The sequence below is a fragment of the Protomyctophum bolini genome (assembly GCF_963924005.1).
Source record: "Protomyctophum bolini genome assembly, chromosome: 4".
In the NCBI taxonomy this organism is placed as follows: Eukaryota; Metazoa; Chordata; class Actinopteri; order Myctophiformes; family Myctophidae; genus Protomyctophum; species Protomyctophum bolini.
Window position 1 is genome coordinate 28,483,833 of NC_137865.1, and position 16,655 is coordinate 28,500,487.

General features: G+C 43.8%; 1 protein-coding gene across 2 annotated transcripts in view; it reads left to right on the top strand.

Moving 5' to 3' along the window:
* The first annotated feature begins 6,312 nt into the window (after nt 1-6,312).
* Nucleotides 6,313-16,655, top strand: part of sema4ba (sema domain, immunoglobulin domain (Ig), transmembrane domain (TM) and short cytoplasmic domain, (semaphorin) 4Ba) — a 59,867-nt gene continuing 49,524 nt past the window's right edge. Inside the window, exon 1 of one of the 2 annotated variants that reach the window (XM_080761602.1) lies at nt 6,313-6,492. In XM_080761602.1, the coding sequence (XP_080617728.1) occupies nt 6,447-6,492 (46 nt within the window). In that variant the 5' untranslated portion in view covers nt 6,313-6,446. The remainder of the gene's footprint in view (nt 6,493-16,655) is intronic. The other variant, XM_080761601.1, reaches the window with a different exon arrangement.

The following is a 16,655-nucleotide window of genomic DNA, read 5'->3' on the forward strand; positions in this document are numbered from 1 at the left end:
CATGAAAGTTGACAGCTTGCCATCTTCAACACACACACAGGCAGGCCACCTGAGGAGCGTACGAGCTGTTCCTCCTCTCTGTAGCACAGCTGAATGTTAAACTGACTCACTTGACTTGGAGCGGTGCCTTTGGTTTGGCTCTGTTACAAGGATCCTTTTTTTCTTTCCTCCCTGCAAATATTAGAATTGGCTAATCCTAAATAGTGGTACAAATAAAAAACGTCTGTCATTTAAACACACTTGTAGAGGCAGAACAGATACAACGGCGACAGCAGGGAGACATAACTTCAAACGAAGAACGGAAGTTACAAAGTATATGGTTCTGTGAATTCCTAGAAGACTGATGACATGACATATTCACTGTTAGTCTGTTAGTCAGGTTAAAATGAAACGCCATGTAAGATTCAATGTGGCCATCTGATGTAGTGAACACACATGGCTGGGAAGTGCACTGTTGTGGTGAGTAATGGTAATTGGAGGGTTACAGAGGGACGAGTACACATACGCTAAGCACTCTAATGAAAAGGATAAGGCTGAGTCACAAACATTATCACAAAGTGCTCGACGCACACAGTGTCTTGGGATGGGGCATTGGCATCAGTCACCTTGCCAGAGGGCACGCCGGTTCTGCCTCAAAGCACCATGTTGCCTTTTCATAAAACAAGACCTGTACTGCTATAATAATGTTGTGGCTTCCCTGTGGATCTCTTGACTGGGTGGTACCTTTTATGCCCATATAGGCTATGGAGATTGCTGATATCATCAGTTTAAAGGAGTATGCCCAGGAAATGTACGTAGTGCTGATAAGTCCTGCGGTTTTAAAATTAACCACAGACAGACAGACAGACAGACTGACACAAACAAAATGTTCTCTTCGACCCAGATGGCTCGCCACTGGAGCCACGGTGTAGAAATGTAAATATACTAGAGAAGTAGTCCGTTATCAGCTGAGCTAGTATACTTGGAGCAGAGGTCATTCTGGAGACATACGGCTGAGTAGGCATCACAGTGTCTGTAAGTCATGGCCTATAGCCAGTACCTGTTTGGGGAAGTGATGTCATATCAGTCATCTCCATATTTGGGGGTAAAGAGAGACAGAGATACACAGATTCCTAGAATTAATTAATTGATGATTGATGATCAATCGATATATAGAAGAATGTCATAGAATGTAATGGGTTGAAACCTATGGTTGAAACTGACGTAACTATATTGTCTGTAAAGGGCTATATGCTTAAATAGTAAGGCTGAGTCTGATAAAGCTCCATGACATCATTCCATCACCCAGACTGAACATTGACCTCTCCAGTGCTCACCTGGTTGTCTGACGTCAGTCATCTGAGAAGGGCACTCTGGATCAGGAGTGATGGCGTAGATGTACACCTCTCAACATGCACAACTTGTAGTTCTCTTTTGCCAAAAAATGAGTCACTCTGCTTCAACAGGATGACACAGCTTCACTCCTGCTGGTACTTTTCCAGACAGCTGATTCTACTGTCCGAGGATATATTGAGCAATTTCACATTGAATTGCTAGTAGCAACGATGATCGTTACCACTGGGGTGGCGGGGGGGTTAATCTTGCTTCATGTCTATAGTTGATTGCATAGTCAAATTGTTGTACAGTCCAAGTCATAATATTTGTACTAAACTGATGTACTGTATAGGAGTAGGCCAATAACCTCACATTAGTTTCCGGGGCTGGAAGTGTTTGTCACACTGAGGGAATATAGACACATCTAACACAGGGGCAAGGACACATCTACTGTAAGTAGTACGAGGACAAGGATTGACCGTGACTCTTGGCTGTATAACACAGGGTTAAGTGGTTGATCAGAATAATCAATTTAAATTAATTTAATCCATTATAAAGTTTAATTGATATGAAATAAAAATCACACCTGTGTGAAGTGGGGGGCGCTCTTATCATCATACATCATCATACATTATCTCATTCCGGCCAATCACAATTACGTCCTCACTTTTGTCTTCAATGTTTGTTTATGTAATGTTTGTGTTCAATTTACTTTTTATTGAATTTTAATCAAACATACATGTAAACGAAAAAACTGACAATACATACAACAAAACAAAACAAGAGAAGCATCGCTTGGATGCACCTGGGACGTATCCTCAGTGATGTATCCCAAGGTCATCAGGGTTTCGGGTCTCGCGAACATCATAGCCCTCACTCGGGTGACCCAGCTGGGGTGATCAAGTCCCGACTTACGTCCCAGTAGCTACCCTCGATCGGACCCACTAGGGAAAGACCAGGGCCTCTCCTGTCCGGGCCCCTCCTACGTCTCACCAAGTCCACTCCTGCTCTCACGGAGTACTGCCAGGACTTGTGCGTTGCACCAGACTCCCAGCACCAGACACTTCATTCAAGAGTGGTGGTTTCTTGAGCCGCGATGGTTCTGCAGGCTCAACCTGGGCAACGGTGGTACTGCAGGCTCCGCTTGCGGCTCGAATGGCCCTCCTAAAGGCCTCATCGAAGGGCCTCATTTTTGGGCTTCTCCTCACAGAGGATGCAGGCTGGGGGCGCCAACCCATACTGCTCCCGGGGTGCCGTCTACATTCCAGCTGTCACCCGTCTCACCGGTGGTCACCAGACTATACCTGTCTATTCCTATGAGTCACTATAAATATAGAATAACGAAAATACATGGCTTGGATGCACCTCGGACGTATCCTCAGTGATGTATCATACCCCTCACTCGGGTGACCCAGCTGGGGTGATCAAGTCCCGACTTACGTTCCAGTAGCTACCCTCGATCAGACCCACTAGGGAAAGACAATATACGTACAATACACACAAGGGGAGATATCTGCCTTCCAGATCTGCAAGATACATGGTTTTAAAATCAAAAGGAATATGGCCATTCATTTTCAATGGCATTTAATGTTTGTGTTGGGACAAACACTCAAAACTGGCCATTCATTTTCAAAGGCATTAAATGTTTGTGTTAGGACAATGTTTGTGTTTACACACACCCTCAAAGCTGGACATAGGAGGGACTAGCTCCCCTCAAAAATATATCTATAAAATATGGGGTTTCGATAATTTTCGGTTAATTGCCCAACCCTAGTTGAAGGTATTGTGTAGCTGGACTGTGTAAATGGAACTACTGTGTAGCTGGTACTACAGTGTATCTTATTATCTTAACCATTAGCAGTAGCACTGAACAAAAACGTGCAGGGCTGGCCATGGTTGTTAACTTTCCTACAATTGACAGTCTGTTTGAGGTTGGATCATGTATTTTTAACATCTAGTGCTCGCTGCCCGTAGCACTGTAAACCTACCAGGTACTCGGTGCCGTCTGGAGCATGCAACAGTGTTTCCTCATGTTCCTACTGTAGTTAATCTGTCAAACTTATTGCAAGAGAAATAAGCGACTATTACACATCACTCACACACACACACACACACACACACACACACACACACACAAACACACACACACACACACTGTTTTTTCTTATTTGTAAGAAAAAAATATCTAAAATAGGAGATCCTGACTGTTAATTTAACTTTGATAAAATTAGTATCTACTACTGTGACATGAGCTGTTGCAGGAAGGGAGTGTGTCTGGTTTGTTTACCTTAGCACAATTTGCAGTTCAAGATGTAAGATTGTTCAATAAATAAGATTATTATAAAGAAATAAGATAATAGTTTGAAATAGTTTGACCGACACATTGGAAGGTACAATGTTAATGTGGGAATTATTGCATACTGATAACATAGCAAAATAGCCCTTTGAGCACGGAAGTGATAACATTAAGCAGCAAGTGTAGCTCAATTATCGTCTTATTGACACCGTCAACCTCAGCTATCCTAAGTAGCAAAGCCTTGTTATCTTGTGTGTCCATTCAGCTAACATGTTCAACATGAAGGCTTATCTCAGCACTGTAATTCCTACTGTCCCCCATTTATATAGAAGGACCTGTCAGCGCTTCTGGTGGTGGCTGTGTGTGAGTAAAGCCTGATTTATACTTTGTTGTGTGACAAGTGTCGCTCACGCTCACTGAACATGGCTGTGTCATTTTGAGACCGGCCATATTAATGGGGTCACAAGCAATAAAGAAAGGCCGGTCTTCCTCTGTTTGACTAGTCTGAGCCATGATGTTTAGATGTGAGAGGTTCACTGTGCTCTATGGACTGTTTACACAGAGTCGTCTGCATGACGGTGGCAGGTGGCCTGGCTCAACGAGAGAATGGTTTACCGGCAGTGGGTTTCCGATGGGGACACGACATCCTGGACTGCAGAGTGTCAGAACTTGGCTAAGGAGGAGCTGTGATGCACTGGTATGCAGATCTCGGGTGACAGTCCGCAAGGAATCTCAACTCCAGCATCCACAGTCCATACTCCCTCACCCAGATGCTGCGAGTCGACATTCCGATTCCCGACACCTCAAAACTTGGCATTGCGTCTGCCTCTTTAGCTGTGCCAGTGTGCCTAGCTGTGTGTGACGTATATAATTAGCACCTGCTATTTTAGAGAGCGGCGTCCCCGACTTAACATCCCTGCTCTTATCACACCCCTTCCTCGTTGTACCCTGAGGATCCTTCTTGGAAAAGGCATGTTCTAATTCCACATCATGAACATTGTGATGCAGTCATAATATGCCATTGCATCATGGCCCTTTCACAATTGTAAGCATCTCAGTATAGTGTATACTACACTATCCTGGGATAGTATACACTTTTTTAATTTAACTTTTGAGTGGTGCACCACTACAAGGAACAGCAATGTCCGTGTTAACCTATGTGACTATGTGACTATGAGTACCAGTAGGGGCAAAAGTGGCACTGTTGTGCCAGAAACAGAGAGAGAGAGATCGTGCTGCACTGTTGCCTGCTAATGAGAGAGAGAGAGAGAGAGAGAGAGAGAGAGAGCGAGAGAGAGGGGGGGCAGGGGGAGAGGGGAGTTGCACCACTCAGTTCACACGGGTGTGAATTTTTAAAGATATTTGTTGGGCTTTTCTGCCTTCATTTGGATAGTACAGTGGAGGGTGACAGGAAACGGGTAGCGTTGGGAAGTGACATGCAGCAAAGGTGAGACTATAGGCTACTGTATGTGTTGTAATGGCCTTAACCACTAGGCCAGAGGTTTTCAACTGGTGGTCCGTGAAGGTATTGCATGTGGTCCCTGGCCATGCATTTAGTATGTTTTTGAGTGGTGCAACCACTCCAAGGAACAGCTTTGACCCTATGTCCCAACCTATGTGACTATGTCCCTGTGTCCCAAGTACCAATAGGGGGTGCTGTTTCACCACTCGCTTCAGACTGGTCTGATTTTTAATTACCACTAGTTGGGAAACAAACTAGTTCATTAAGTGACCTGGTGATGTATGATGACATCAATTACTTACTGGGAAGTCGGATGTCAAGAACTTCCACAGAAAGGGAGTTTGAATTTTGAGGGAAAGTGAACCGGATTGACTGGTTGAGTCTATTAGGAAATGTCAAATGTGCCCATATAATCATGCAATCGCATGTGTCTGCTATCTATGAGTTTAATATGGAAGGTTAAGAGAACAGAGTAAGGGCAACCATGGAAAAGGAATAATTCCGGACGACTAGCATATGCCAGTTAAATTACTGACTGTTAAGGCTTGATTTAATTCACCTCAAATTAACAAATTTGATATTAATTGTAATATCCCCTCACCCAACTCAACAGTGGTCCCCAGGTTGATTCTTAGTCAAGGTGGTGGTCCCCAGGTTGATTATTAGTCAGCGTGGTGGTCCCTGGTTCATAATCAGTTGAAAACCCCTGCACTAGGCCATCAGCATCTCAATATTGACTTTTTAAAACCAAAATACAAGTGTATAGGATTGTGGTGCTTTATATGCTAATAACTAGTTAACCCATGTTAATGAGGGTCATTTGAAGTGCGCTTGTGTAAATTAACTGGTTGCCAGCCTGTGTACTGTATGTGTGTCACACCTTTCTGTTCTGCATATACAGTATTACCTACTGTAGCAGTTTGAAAGTACAGTATGTGTGTTATGGAGGTAATGCATGAATGCCCACAGACTAAATACACAGAGAAACCGTGTTAACGCTCAGCTATACAGATAGTTAGATTTGTATATAGACATAAGTAAACTCCCCGTGGTTGTGTATATCCACATCTGCCTAACTGCCTTAATTGCTCTCTCTCTCTCTCTCTCTCTCTCTCTCTCTCTCTCTCTCTCTCTCTCTCTCTCTCTCTCTCTCCCTCCGTGTGTGTATGTGTGAGGGGTGGGGCTAGAGAGCAGCTCTGGCCAGAGGCAGGCAGCACTATGACAGTGTGTCAGAGCGAGCTAGAGAGAGGGAGCGGACTCAGACACGCACAGTGCAGGCAGCTAGAGCTTTAAACCCTGTCACCTCTGTTTTGGATAAGCAACTGGCTCTGGAATATTCCATCTCAGTCTCAGTACAAGAGGAAAGGTTGTTTAATGGCATACCTGAAGAGAAGTCTTGAACCTGTGTGGGACCAACTGAGTAAGTATAGAAGCTACTCCTTGTGTTCATTATCTATGCTGTGCCTTGGCTATTATTAATCATTGATGTGATGGCGTTGGAGTTCTGGTTACCTAGTGAGATCATGTCTGATCGTTTTTTGTTGAAATGTGCTAAACTTTTTCCCATGGCTAAAGGCAGTATGAGGTTTGTTGTTGGTCTTTCTAACCAGGGCAGAGTGTGTGAGTTCATGTGAGACAGCCCTCCTTTCTCTCTCCCTCCAGTAGTCTTTATCACAAGGTGATACCAGGCAGGGGGTGATTAAAGTAAGTGTGTGTGTGTGTGTGTGTGTGTGTGTGTGTGTGTGTGTGTGTGTGTGTGTGTGTGTGTGTGTGTGTGTGTGTGTGTGTGTGTGTGTGTGTGTGTGTGTGTGTGTATTCGCTACCCTTGCATTAAGAGATATTGGCTTTGGACTTATTTTCTGTGGAAACACAGCTATTTACCTGGGTGTGTTCACACTTTAAGACCTGCTGGTTTGTGTGTGAGGCTGAGCACCTCTGCTAATACAACAGAATAGCAGTGGCGTTTCCAACTGAATCTGGACGTCTCATTCTGCACACGACCCATGAGCAATGAGCGTGAGTGCCTGGGAGCGGGACCTCTCTGGCCACACGCAGGAGTGAACCAATGTGGCAGCCAGTGCACGGCATGCACATCCCATCCAGTGTCGCCATGTCTGCTTATTATAAGTGACTTTGCCTTGTTTTTCTGTAAAGTTGCTTGTAAATATTGTTAGTTGCACGCTTGTTTGTGTAGTTGCTTATTTGGGCTTGCTTCCTAATGTTGTACCAGTGGTTCTCACGTATCATACTTTGTTGCTTGCTGTTTTTTTTTAAACTTTTTACCTTGAAAATCTAATTTGTTTTGGCAAGGAAATCTAAGTTATGCTTTAGGTTTGAAGTTTGCTTTCAACATCTGAATATAAAGAAACGAGGTGAAATGAAATCAAGTGAAAATGTTTTATACTCCAGCTTGGCAATTGGCTGTGTGCAGTTTTATGAGTGAACCTGCTGTGAACGTTTGTAATTGTGATGCTAGCAAAGGGCTGATGATGCGGTGGGCCGGGGCAGACGAGACGCAGGGAAGAAAGGCTTCAGGTGTCTGTGTGTGTGAAATTCAAACCTCCCAGCCTCTACTGCTGCCAACATCATAATGTGACGAATGCCTGCCAAAGACTTGTGGGGGAGGTATCTATCAGTGGTTACTAAATAGAGACCATAATTGATACTGTATTATGTTTATGGAGAGTTCAACAAAACATTACTGTCCTATTTGTTTTGTGGTTGGATAGGATCGGACGTAAACAGATTTAGCTTGCTTTCTCCTCTTCATTATGCAGACAAAGTTAAATGTATGGTACAGTACACGATGAGTGAATATTTATTTAATTCATTACTCATTACAATAATTTCAGGTTTTATTATTTGATTGTTTTATGCTGTCCATTCAGAGGCACCTGTCAGTATGTCAAGAGGGCAATCAAAGTAATTGTTTCATTATGCCAGGAACGTGAAGGCCAGCCTATCTGATACTGTGGCTGTTGTCTATCCTGTCTAGCGTGCAGCTGGACAGCTGGATGTGAGAGATAACCCTCCCAAAAAAGCTTTCACACACACACACACACACACACACACACACACACACACACACACACACACACACACACAGATGTAGATGATCAACAAACACCCAACAACATTGTATTAAAGAGGAGCTTTCATGGGTTATGCATTATTTATTTATTTTCCTTTAAAAGAGCGGGACTTTCTCTCGAAGTAAGGAGGCGGAATAATGGACAGCTCTATCTCCGAGAGAATCTCAGGAAGAACAGAGAGAATACTGTTAGACTTGTTACATACATGGCGATTCCTCTCTCTGTTGTAGATTTCGAAGGAGAACAGCCTGGCTTTGCTGATGACCTTGCTCCGGTGTTTTCTTTTGGTTTGATCCACAAAGAAAACAGCTGGCTACAGCATTCTGGGTAGCGGGGCCTTGACAATGAGCTGCCTGTATGATGCTGTCAGAATGAGTTTGGCTTGTTGGTAAAGGATGGTGCCCATTATATCAATAGCTGAAATCCAGACCCCATCAAGATAATATTAACAGTCATGAGGGGGAAATGAAAATATCCCCTTTATGATGCGTCATGACCTGGAAAAGGTGCTTCCGTTGGATTTGTTGAGTTGTCATAGGAAACGTCTAGTCTGATTAATGTGCACAAGTTTGGCATAAGCAACCTTGATGCGATGCCTTGTCTACATTCCATGTCATTGCTTGTAGATAATACCTTGAAGGATGCCTAATTAGCACTGCTGCTTAACTAATTTCACTACAACTGAATCACTGCTGCTCAATGAAACACAATGTCACTGGTGTACTGCTGTGAATGATATATCACCACTGTTGAGAAAGATCAGCAAAGATGAACTGTGCTTCTGTGTTATGAAACTGAAGAGTGAAAGCAACAGACAGCAACAGACAACCTGTTTCTAAAGAAAGAGAAAGAAAGAAAGAAAGAAAGATGCATGACATTGCTGTATCACCGCATAATCCCTTACCCTGGCCCCATGAGCACATGTTTCCAATCATTGTCAGCATATATCCCAGGGGCATTTACTCCGCATTAGACTTCATCTGTTTATATAGGCAGGTTGACTAACCAATCCACCCCCCCCCCCCCCACCCTAGTTGTGTGTTAGTGTGTGAGAGGGAGAGAAGTATTTGTAAACATGCTTGCTTGTACTTGCTTACAATGTGTGCTAGCGATTACCCTCATAGGCTGGTTGTCTGATGTGTGCATTGCTGTCAACTAGATCACAATTTCAGTCATGCAATTAGTTATGCTAGTGAAATCAAGAAATGTATATAAACTTCAGTAAAAACATAGCGTAGCCTATCACCTCAAAAGACCCATTTGCTCAAGTTCATGTATTGCCAACATAAATGTGCTGGCCCCAGCCCCCAGACATGAGATATAAGTCCTAGTAGCTGGATCCCCCACCAAGTGCACGATTTTAACGAATTGGGACCCAGCCATTCTGGAGAACATAGGCTTCAAAGGGTGAACAGATTATATAAATAGATTGAAGAATCAAACTATTGTCAAATAAATCCTAATTTTGTATGGCTGTTTTATGTGCATTGTCTTTCAAAGGTAAAATCTGATGTGATCACAGAAAAAAGGGGTTTGCAGCAGTAATTATTTTATTCATAACATCCCATTCATTGATTACGTCTTTTGAATAAACTGTCTTCGCTGTGGCTGTGGAACTTAGCGGAGGGTCAGAGTGTCACAGCGAGAGAGCTTTTGTGTCTCAGCGCTGGCGACCAAAGCGAGCAAGAAAAGAGTTAATAGTTGGGACGAGAGGGGGTGGGCTGTCCACTGGAGTGGCCAGCCACTTGTAACCCGAAGGTTAAACACAGGCCTTCGGGGAGTTCTTTTTACTGTGTACTCACTGATGGGAACTCTCTGTAAACATGCATTCTGGGAGCACAGCAGTTGCCTATGTCTTTTCCCAGTCCAGCACAGTGCCATGACATGGGAAATGACTGTGAAGATGGAAGGGGGCCAGATCGTTGTTTTTTGCTGTGGCATCTCAAAGAGCCCTCTGAACTGCCCCTATAAGATGTGCACAAAAAACAGCACGTACTGTACTGCTGATGCCTCAGCTTTGCTTTTTCTGCGCAGGTCCTTATTTTAACTGTACACAAGTCTGTGGAATGGCTTCGGGAAGACGTGGGGTATTGTTTACACGTGTGTCAGCGTTTGTTCTTGTGTGTGTGTGAGAACCGCAAGATTGTCTTTTTGGTGGAGGGCGCGGAGTCCGTCACCCTTTACTTCACACCTGTTCTTCTTGCATGTCCATGTTACGCCACATTATATACGCTTCTATTTTAAACGGTAGCCGCCAGTGCTGGAATGTGGGCATCCATCCACATGCCTCTTCCCCCACGCCGGACGGACCAGCTAAAAGAGGGTACGCGCCGCCACGTACCTCGGCGAATGTGTAGTGTAGGAGGTTTTTCGTTAGCCGCGTGGATATATGTTTGTGTGCTTCCTGTCGCGAGTAAGGAGAGCGGGGAATCAGCCTTCAGCCCAGCTTCAGTTAGCAGCCCAGCCCCCACCTTCCCCTGTTGTGATTTGATATCTCTGAGCATTCCAGGTGGTGCCCTTTACTCTACTAATGGCGCTACTGACCTGCTCACACATTCCAACTCCAGGCCGCTGATCACACACTGCTAATTGCTTCACTACAAAAACGAGCCGAGCTTTCTTCTAGTATCACTTGCATCGTAAAGTGATGAACTCTCTGAATAGGGACATGCACAGTGCACGGGTGACACACACACACACACACACACACACACACACACACACAGTTGATAGTGTCATATTCATGCTAGTGTATAGGGCCTACAGTCCTTGCGGAGGGGTGAGTCAAAAGCACACAAAAAACGCAACGTTATTTGTCCTTACATAGTACCCGCATGAGGAAATGGACAACACGGTTTGTTGGTCGCGTCTGTAAAAGGCCAAATTGTCACCAAATGGAAGCATATGATATGATAAATTATACACAGCTATCAGAGCTTGTACACACTGTTCTCCGCTGTAATTCCGCTGAGCTCTCGTCTGAAAACCAGGGCTTGACTGGGTAAAAGATTCAGGGCTAACATTTGGCCCAAAAACATATTAAAGCAAGGGGAGTGGTCCATTCATTTGGCGGCCCACTGCCCACTGGACATAATGTTGATTGGGCAGTCCAGACTCCAGGCCTGATGATCACCGACGAGTTTGCAAAGCAGTGCTTCGAACGATGATGTCATGTTGTCTTGTTTAACTTTCAATGTGATATTACATGCCGATCATGTTTACGTTTACAACTCAATGTGCCGGCGAAAGTGTCATCCTCTTTCCAGAAAGAGGGGCCGAGCGGAGGAGGAAAAGCCTTCTTTCTCTCTGCTGCCAAAGGTTGCCAGGGGTAATTTTGCTTTGCTTGCGTCGAGGACCGCTCTTGCGCTCCTTGCGCTTGCGTTGGATTGGGGTTGGACTGGAAGGGAGACATTTCTCTCACCCCCTGTTGCTTAGTGCTTCTTGCGTCGATTACGTTCGACTCTGTAAAATTGTAAAGCACTTAACAGTTTACAGATACGCTTACTCTCAAAGGACAACAATGGAAATAAGCTCTTGAGATGTGTTGTATTGTCCTTGTGACAGTTATGTCCAGTTATGTATTTATTTATGCATATGCATTTTCTCAATAAAGTCACTCAGTGAACCAATTCTATTGGCTTTGGGCATGCATAGTGGAGAATGTTGGGATGCACGTTTCTTCATTTAGCCTGCTGGCAGTTGTAAATCAGAAATGCACAAAGAAGGAATGAAAGATGCTGGTGTTTTGTCACTTTTAACTTGGCATCCCTATTTTGGTCATGTAATGGAAAACTAAAATAAATAAATAGCAGATCTACAAGTTCACATTATGTTGCATGGTGACACATTGTGACGAATGACTTAAGTCATGGAACGATAAAATCCAAAATCATTAGTGTGCAGCCAGGTAACTTACAGTATATTGTGTGTGTAAGAGTCACTTATTTAAATTTGTAATTGTCACCCAGTATATGGAAAGACAACATGTGCTACTCTGCTTGTCTCTCCGGGTGAGCATGACACAGGCCAGAGCTGGAATGTTTTACAACCACTCGCCCCAAAGTCAAAGGCGTTCCCAACTCTTCCTTTCTTATGGTAATGGGGCAAGACTTGACTTTAGTTACCCTTGAGTTAGCTTAGCATATGACAGCATATGACCCAGTTATTATAGCAATATAGTCTGCAGACATTCGTCTTCCTGCACACCAAAATGATTGGATAGCATACTGTATCTTTTCGGTGATACTTACACGCATGCTTCTAACATCTAATGGGCGACATGAAGACCGAGAGGGAGGTTAAATGTAATAGTGCCCAGGGTAGGATAAGACAGCAGCAGTCAAAAGGCTCCCTGCAGCAGCCAGGCCTATACCAGTCAGGCTGGCAGGGCAGATGTTTTTAGGTGAGAGGCACAGTAGATAGTGCAGTCTGAATAATTCATCAGGTTGGATCGAAGATGTGATATATTAAGACACAGTGCGATACTTCCTGTGGCCCTATCCCGTGCTTTCTCTGTGGTGTTGAGGAGGGGCTTGCAGGGCTCAAATCCCTGCGTCTTCCCTTTCTTCCTGGCACTTGTCCACCAGCATCTGGGCAGTCTGGAAGACGGTTATGGATACTCTGTTTCTGGGGTCTAGAGAGGGCCTCTCTAGACATCTGGAGGAGAGGCCGAAGCTGCTTATTAGCATGCAGGTATCTGCTCACAAGAACTATCACAGTTGTTGCTTTGCTCTTTCCTCTGTACGGCTTTCAGAGTCAACCTGGTCTAATTTGCTCAGGTAACGGGGGTCCATTCATACATGTTTTACTGTCCGGAATATGTGCCGTGTAAAAGCCAACTCTCCATGGACTAGTTGGACTATTTGGTGTGACATGGTGCATTTCAAGTTAATTTCACAACAAACCACTTTTGACGAACCTGTGGCCAGTATGCAGAAGGATTCTATAATTACGAGTACTTCATGAAGGATACTTTGAAGAAATTGTGCTTGTGCCTGAATCTTGTCCTTTTGAAATTCATGCTTTCGTTCCCGCCGATGACTTGGTTTACTTTGGGCTAAGCAGAAATAAAGTGTTTATTCAGAGCCTACATCTTTATAGCCTTCAAGTTATAAAGGATAAAGGGCGGACTGCCCTACCCCTTCTTGCTATTCATTTCGATGAAAGTTGCTCAGTGGCGTTTTGAAGCACCCAGAAGAACTACTTCCGCATTTTTTCGATTTGGACACCAAAATGCGGAAGTGCTCAATGTTAAACCTGAGCTGCACGAAATGCTAAATTCAGCGGCCCGTCTGCATTCTCAGCTCTGACCATTAGGGCTCAGTGCTTCAACACTGGCCAGCCTTGCTTCAAACCCATGAGACGAGTTAAAACGATAAATCATGTTTGAAATATATAACTATTCTAAGAATTAGAGAACTAGGATCAGTGTCACTCAAAGTCACTCAAACACATAACATTTTAAGACATGAAGAGACGTCATGCCCTCCTTCAGTGACACATTTTAGATTAGATTAGTTAATTATTATGGTTATAATGTCTAATTCACTCTCTTTAATGTTTTATTATTTAAACCTGGACAAGACTGTTTCGTATTGGAAAGAAGTCCGTCAGGTTCAACAAGCAATTGTAACGCCCGTTTTTGTTAGTTTCCGACATTCTGTTGTTGGTTCACTCACTGTTTTGTTAAGGCTTTCCTCTAGCTCCAGTTAGCTCATAACATTAGCTTCTGTTGCCAGTACCACTCGCTCCTCATTGCGGCGTTCAGAGTATGGGTTTTTATGCCGTTCAGACTATGGGTTTTATGGGTAAGTCTCCCATTAGCTTAGAGGCAGCCAATCATTAAAAAGTGTCCACTACGGTCGTCTTTATGTCGTCAGTAGTGGTGCGTGCGTGCCAATGTAGTCCAGGTGCTGAAGCACCTGGCAAAAAATGCACGTTGGAGAATTACATTTCAGCAGCACACTGTGGCTCGCTGACTTGCTCCAACCCCTAAGTTGTGAAATTAGGTGAATGTGTGCGAGGCCATGCTATGTGGGCTCTGATATCACAATGAAGAGGCTCAGCTTTCCTCTGAACAGATCATTTCACCTCCATCGCTCTGTGACATCGGCACCCACCTTCACGCAGCCAGACGTGTGTGTGTGTGTGTGTGTGTGTGTGTGTGTGTGTGTGTGTGTGTGTGTCTTTAACTGCACGAAAAGAGTTTATGTAGAAGTGTTTTATGGGTACTTTTGAAGATCACTACTCACTAGTACATCAAATATCTGGTAGAAGAAAGCTTGCAAGCACTTTACTTGCTGTAATGATTTTTTTTGCATTGTACCTCACACAAGCCTCCCATACTAGAGTTGAATTTAGCACGTCTTCATAGTGATAGTTAAACAAAGCATGTGACATAAGATATGATGATATCTGCCCGTATACCTGCAGCCAACTGCACTGAACTCTGTCATCTGATAGGCTGCTAATCCCCTTATTATGCCTGTCTGGTTAAATGGAGCAGTCAGTCAGCCTTTAAATGACCAGCCAACTGATCGATGTAAACTCCATAACTTTACTCTGTGTGGAATGACTGACATTTCAAGGAGATGTTCAAAACATTGTGTTAACTTTAGGCCTAAAATGGGTGTTATATCAGTGTGATAAATTGGAGTTGCATGCATGAAATGTGCTGTGATATATATATATATATAGGACCCATGGCTTGGCAGGATTGAGAGCTTGAGTGACGGGAACTCATCTCCCCCCGTCTGGTTTGTGAATTAGGCTGCCCTCATAGGTCAAATCTGGTTGTCTAGCACGTAGGATGTCAATGACTGGAATTTACCCTAAATATCTGGATTGTAAAGGATTCAGAACATGGCTTGCATAACTGGGATACCGATGCCAGCCAAGTGACTCCTGAAGATTTGGGGTACGGAATGTGCAGCCGGCTATTGATCTTGACTATGTGAGGTCACTGCATGTGGGGGGTGGGGGGGCTGCCCCAAAGTCAGACCCCACATGAAGGGGACAGCCCCTCTCATGCAGTCACTCTTAATGCAGCCCCTCTCATGCAGTCACTCTTAATGCAGCCCCTCTCATGCAGTCACTCTTAATGCAGCCCCTCTCATGCAGTCACTCTTAATGCAGCATATCTGTGAGAGAAATCGAACAGGGGGGAGTCTGGCTCCTGCTTGATAATAAGAGGGACAAAATAACGTTTAATCAGTAGCCGTTTATGATCTACCAAGATCTCAGTAGGCATTCTGTGTGGTTGATCACAGCTACCAGCGACGACGCGTGTTGTCAACTGACTATGTGTCTGGTTAAAAATTATATGAGGTTAGGGGACTTGAGTGGCTGGTTAAGACTGAGGTTAGGGTTAGAGTTAGGATTATATTTTGTGTTAGGGTTAGTAACGTTGGACAACACATGTCGTTGGAGCCTACTGAATTTCACAATATAGCATTTCGTGCTGGAGACTTGTTGCGGTAGGTCAGTAGACAAGTCTACTGCAGCATTCAATGCTCTGATTAAACGTGATTTTGTGATTTTATATGTCAGAACTGTAGCCAGAGGTGAGGAAACAGCCGGTACAACCACAGTTGCCCCCATGATCAGTTGTACAGTAGACATTATGACAGTAGTAAGAAATTTGCATATTCTTATCACTGTGAAGGCATTCAGTGAAGCCGATTTGGAGGAGAATTATCAGACAGCCAATCTTTTGCACTTTCACATGCTTTAGAATTCTCTCAAAATGCTTGGAGAGCATTTTTATGCCATCAGCGGCACAAAACACAGCTTATTAATATGCTGAACACGGCCTGTCTACAAAATGGGAAAAGGCTTAAATTTAATGGCACCTTCAGGTTTCTTAATATCGGTCCTATCATGTTATATATGAGCAGTACTGTATGTAAACAGTTGCCCCTCCATTGACTACACACCACACAATAATTGCATGTAATAAACCACTCAAAAGGTGCATCACACAGATAAACACCAAAGTAGGCATTTGTGTTTTTTAGAGGCAGCTGCTGTGCAGAGTAATATAATTTGCAGTGCTTCAGGGGGACAGTTATAGAAAATACACAGTTATACAAAGATGTGAGATTAGTTAGGACTATATAGAATCTTAATGTGACGTTTTCACATGCCACTTCAGGTGGCTAATCAATGCATGTATGTTGCAGACCACAGATCCGAACTACAAGCTCTCAATGCTTTTCACTGCAACACAGCTTGTAGAATTTTTGGGCAAGCAACTAAAGGTGACTCCAGTCTGCAGTCCATCTGCAATACAAATAGAATATTGTTGTAGACTTCCCAATGTGCTCTGTGTGTCGAACACATCTCTCTGCACTGGAAAAGCGCAAGCTTGCCATCCTACGTTAAACTCTTTGTTTTATGTTGAGCACAGCGATTTTCTGACAAACACATTGGGAAGTCCTGTCAGATTTCCACATGCCCACCTCACATTATAATTATAGCATTCAGGTTAAAT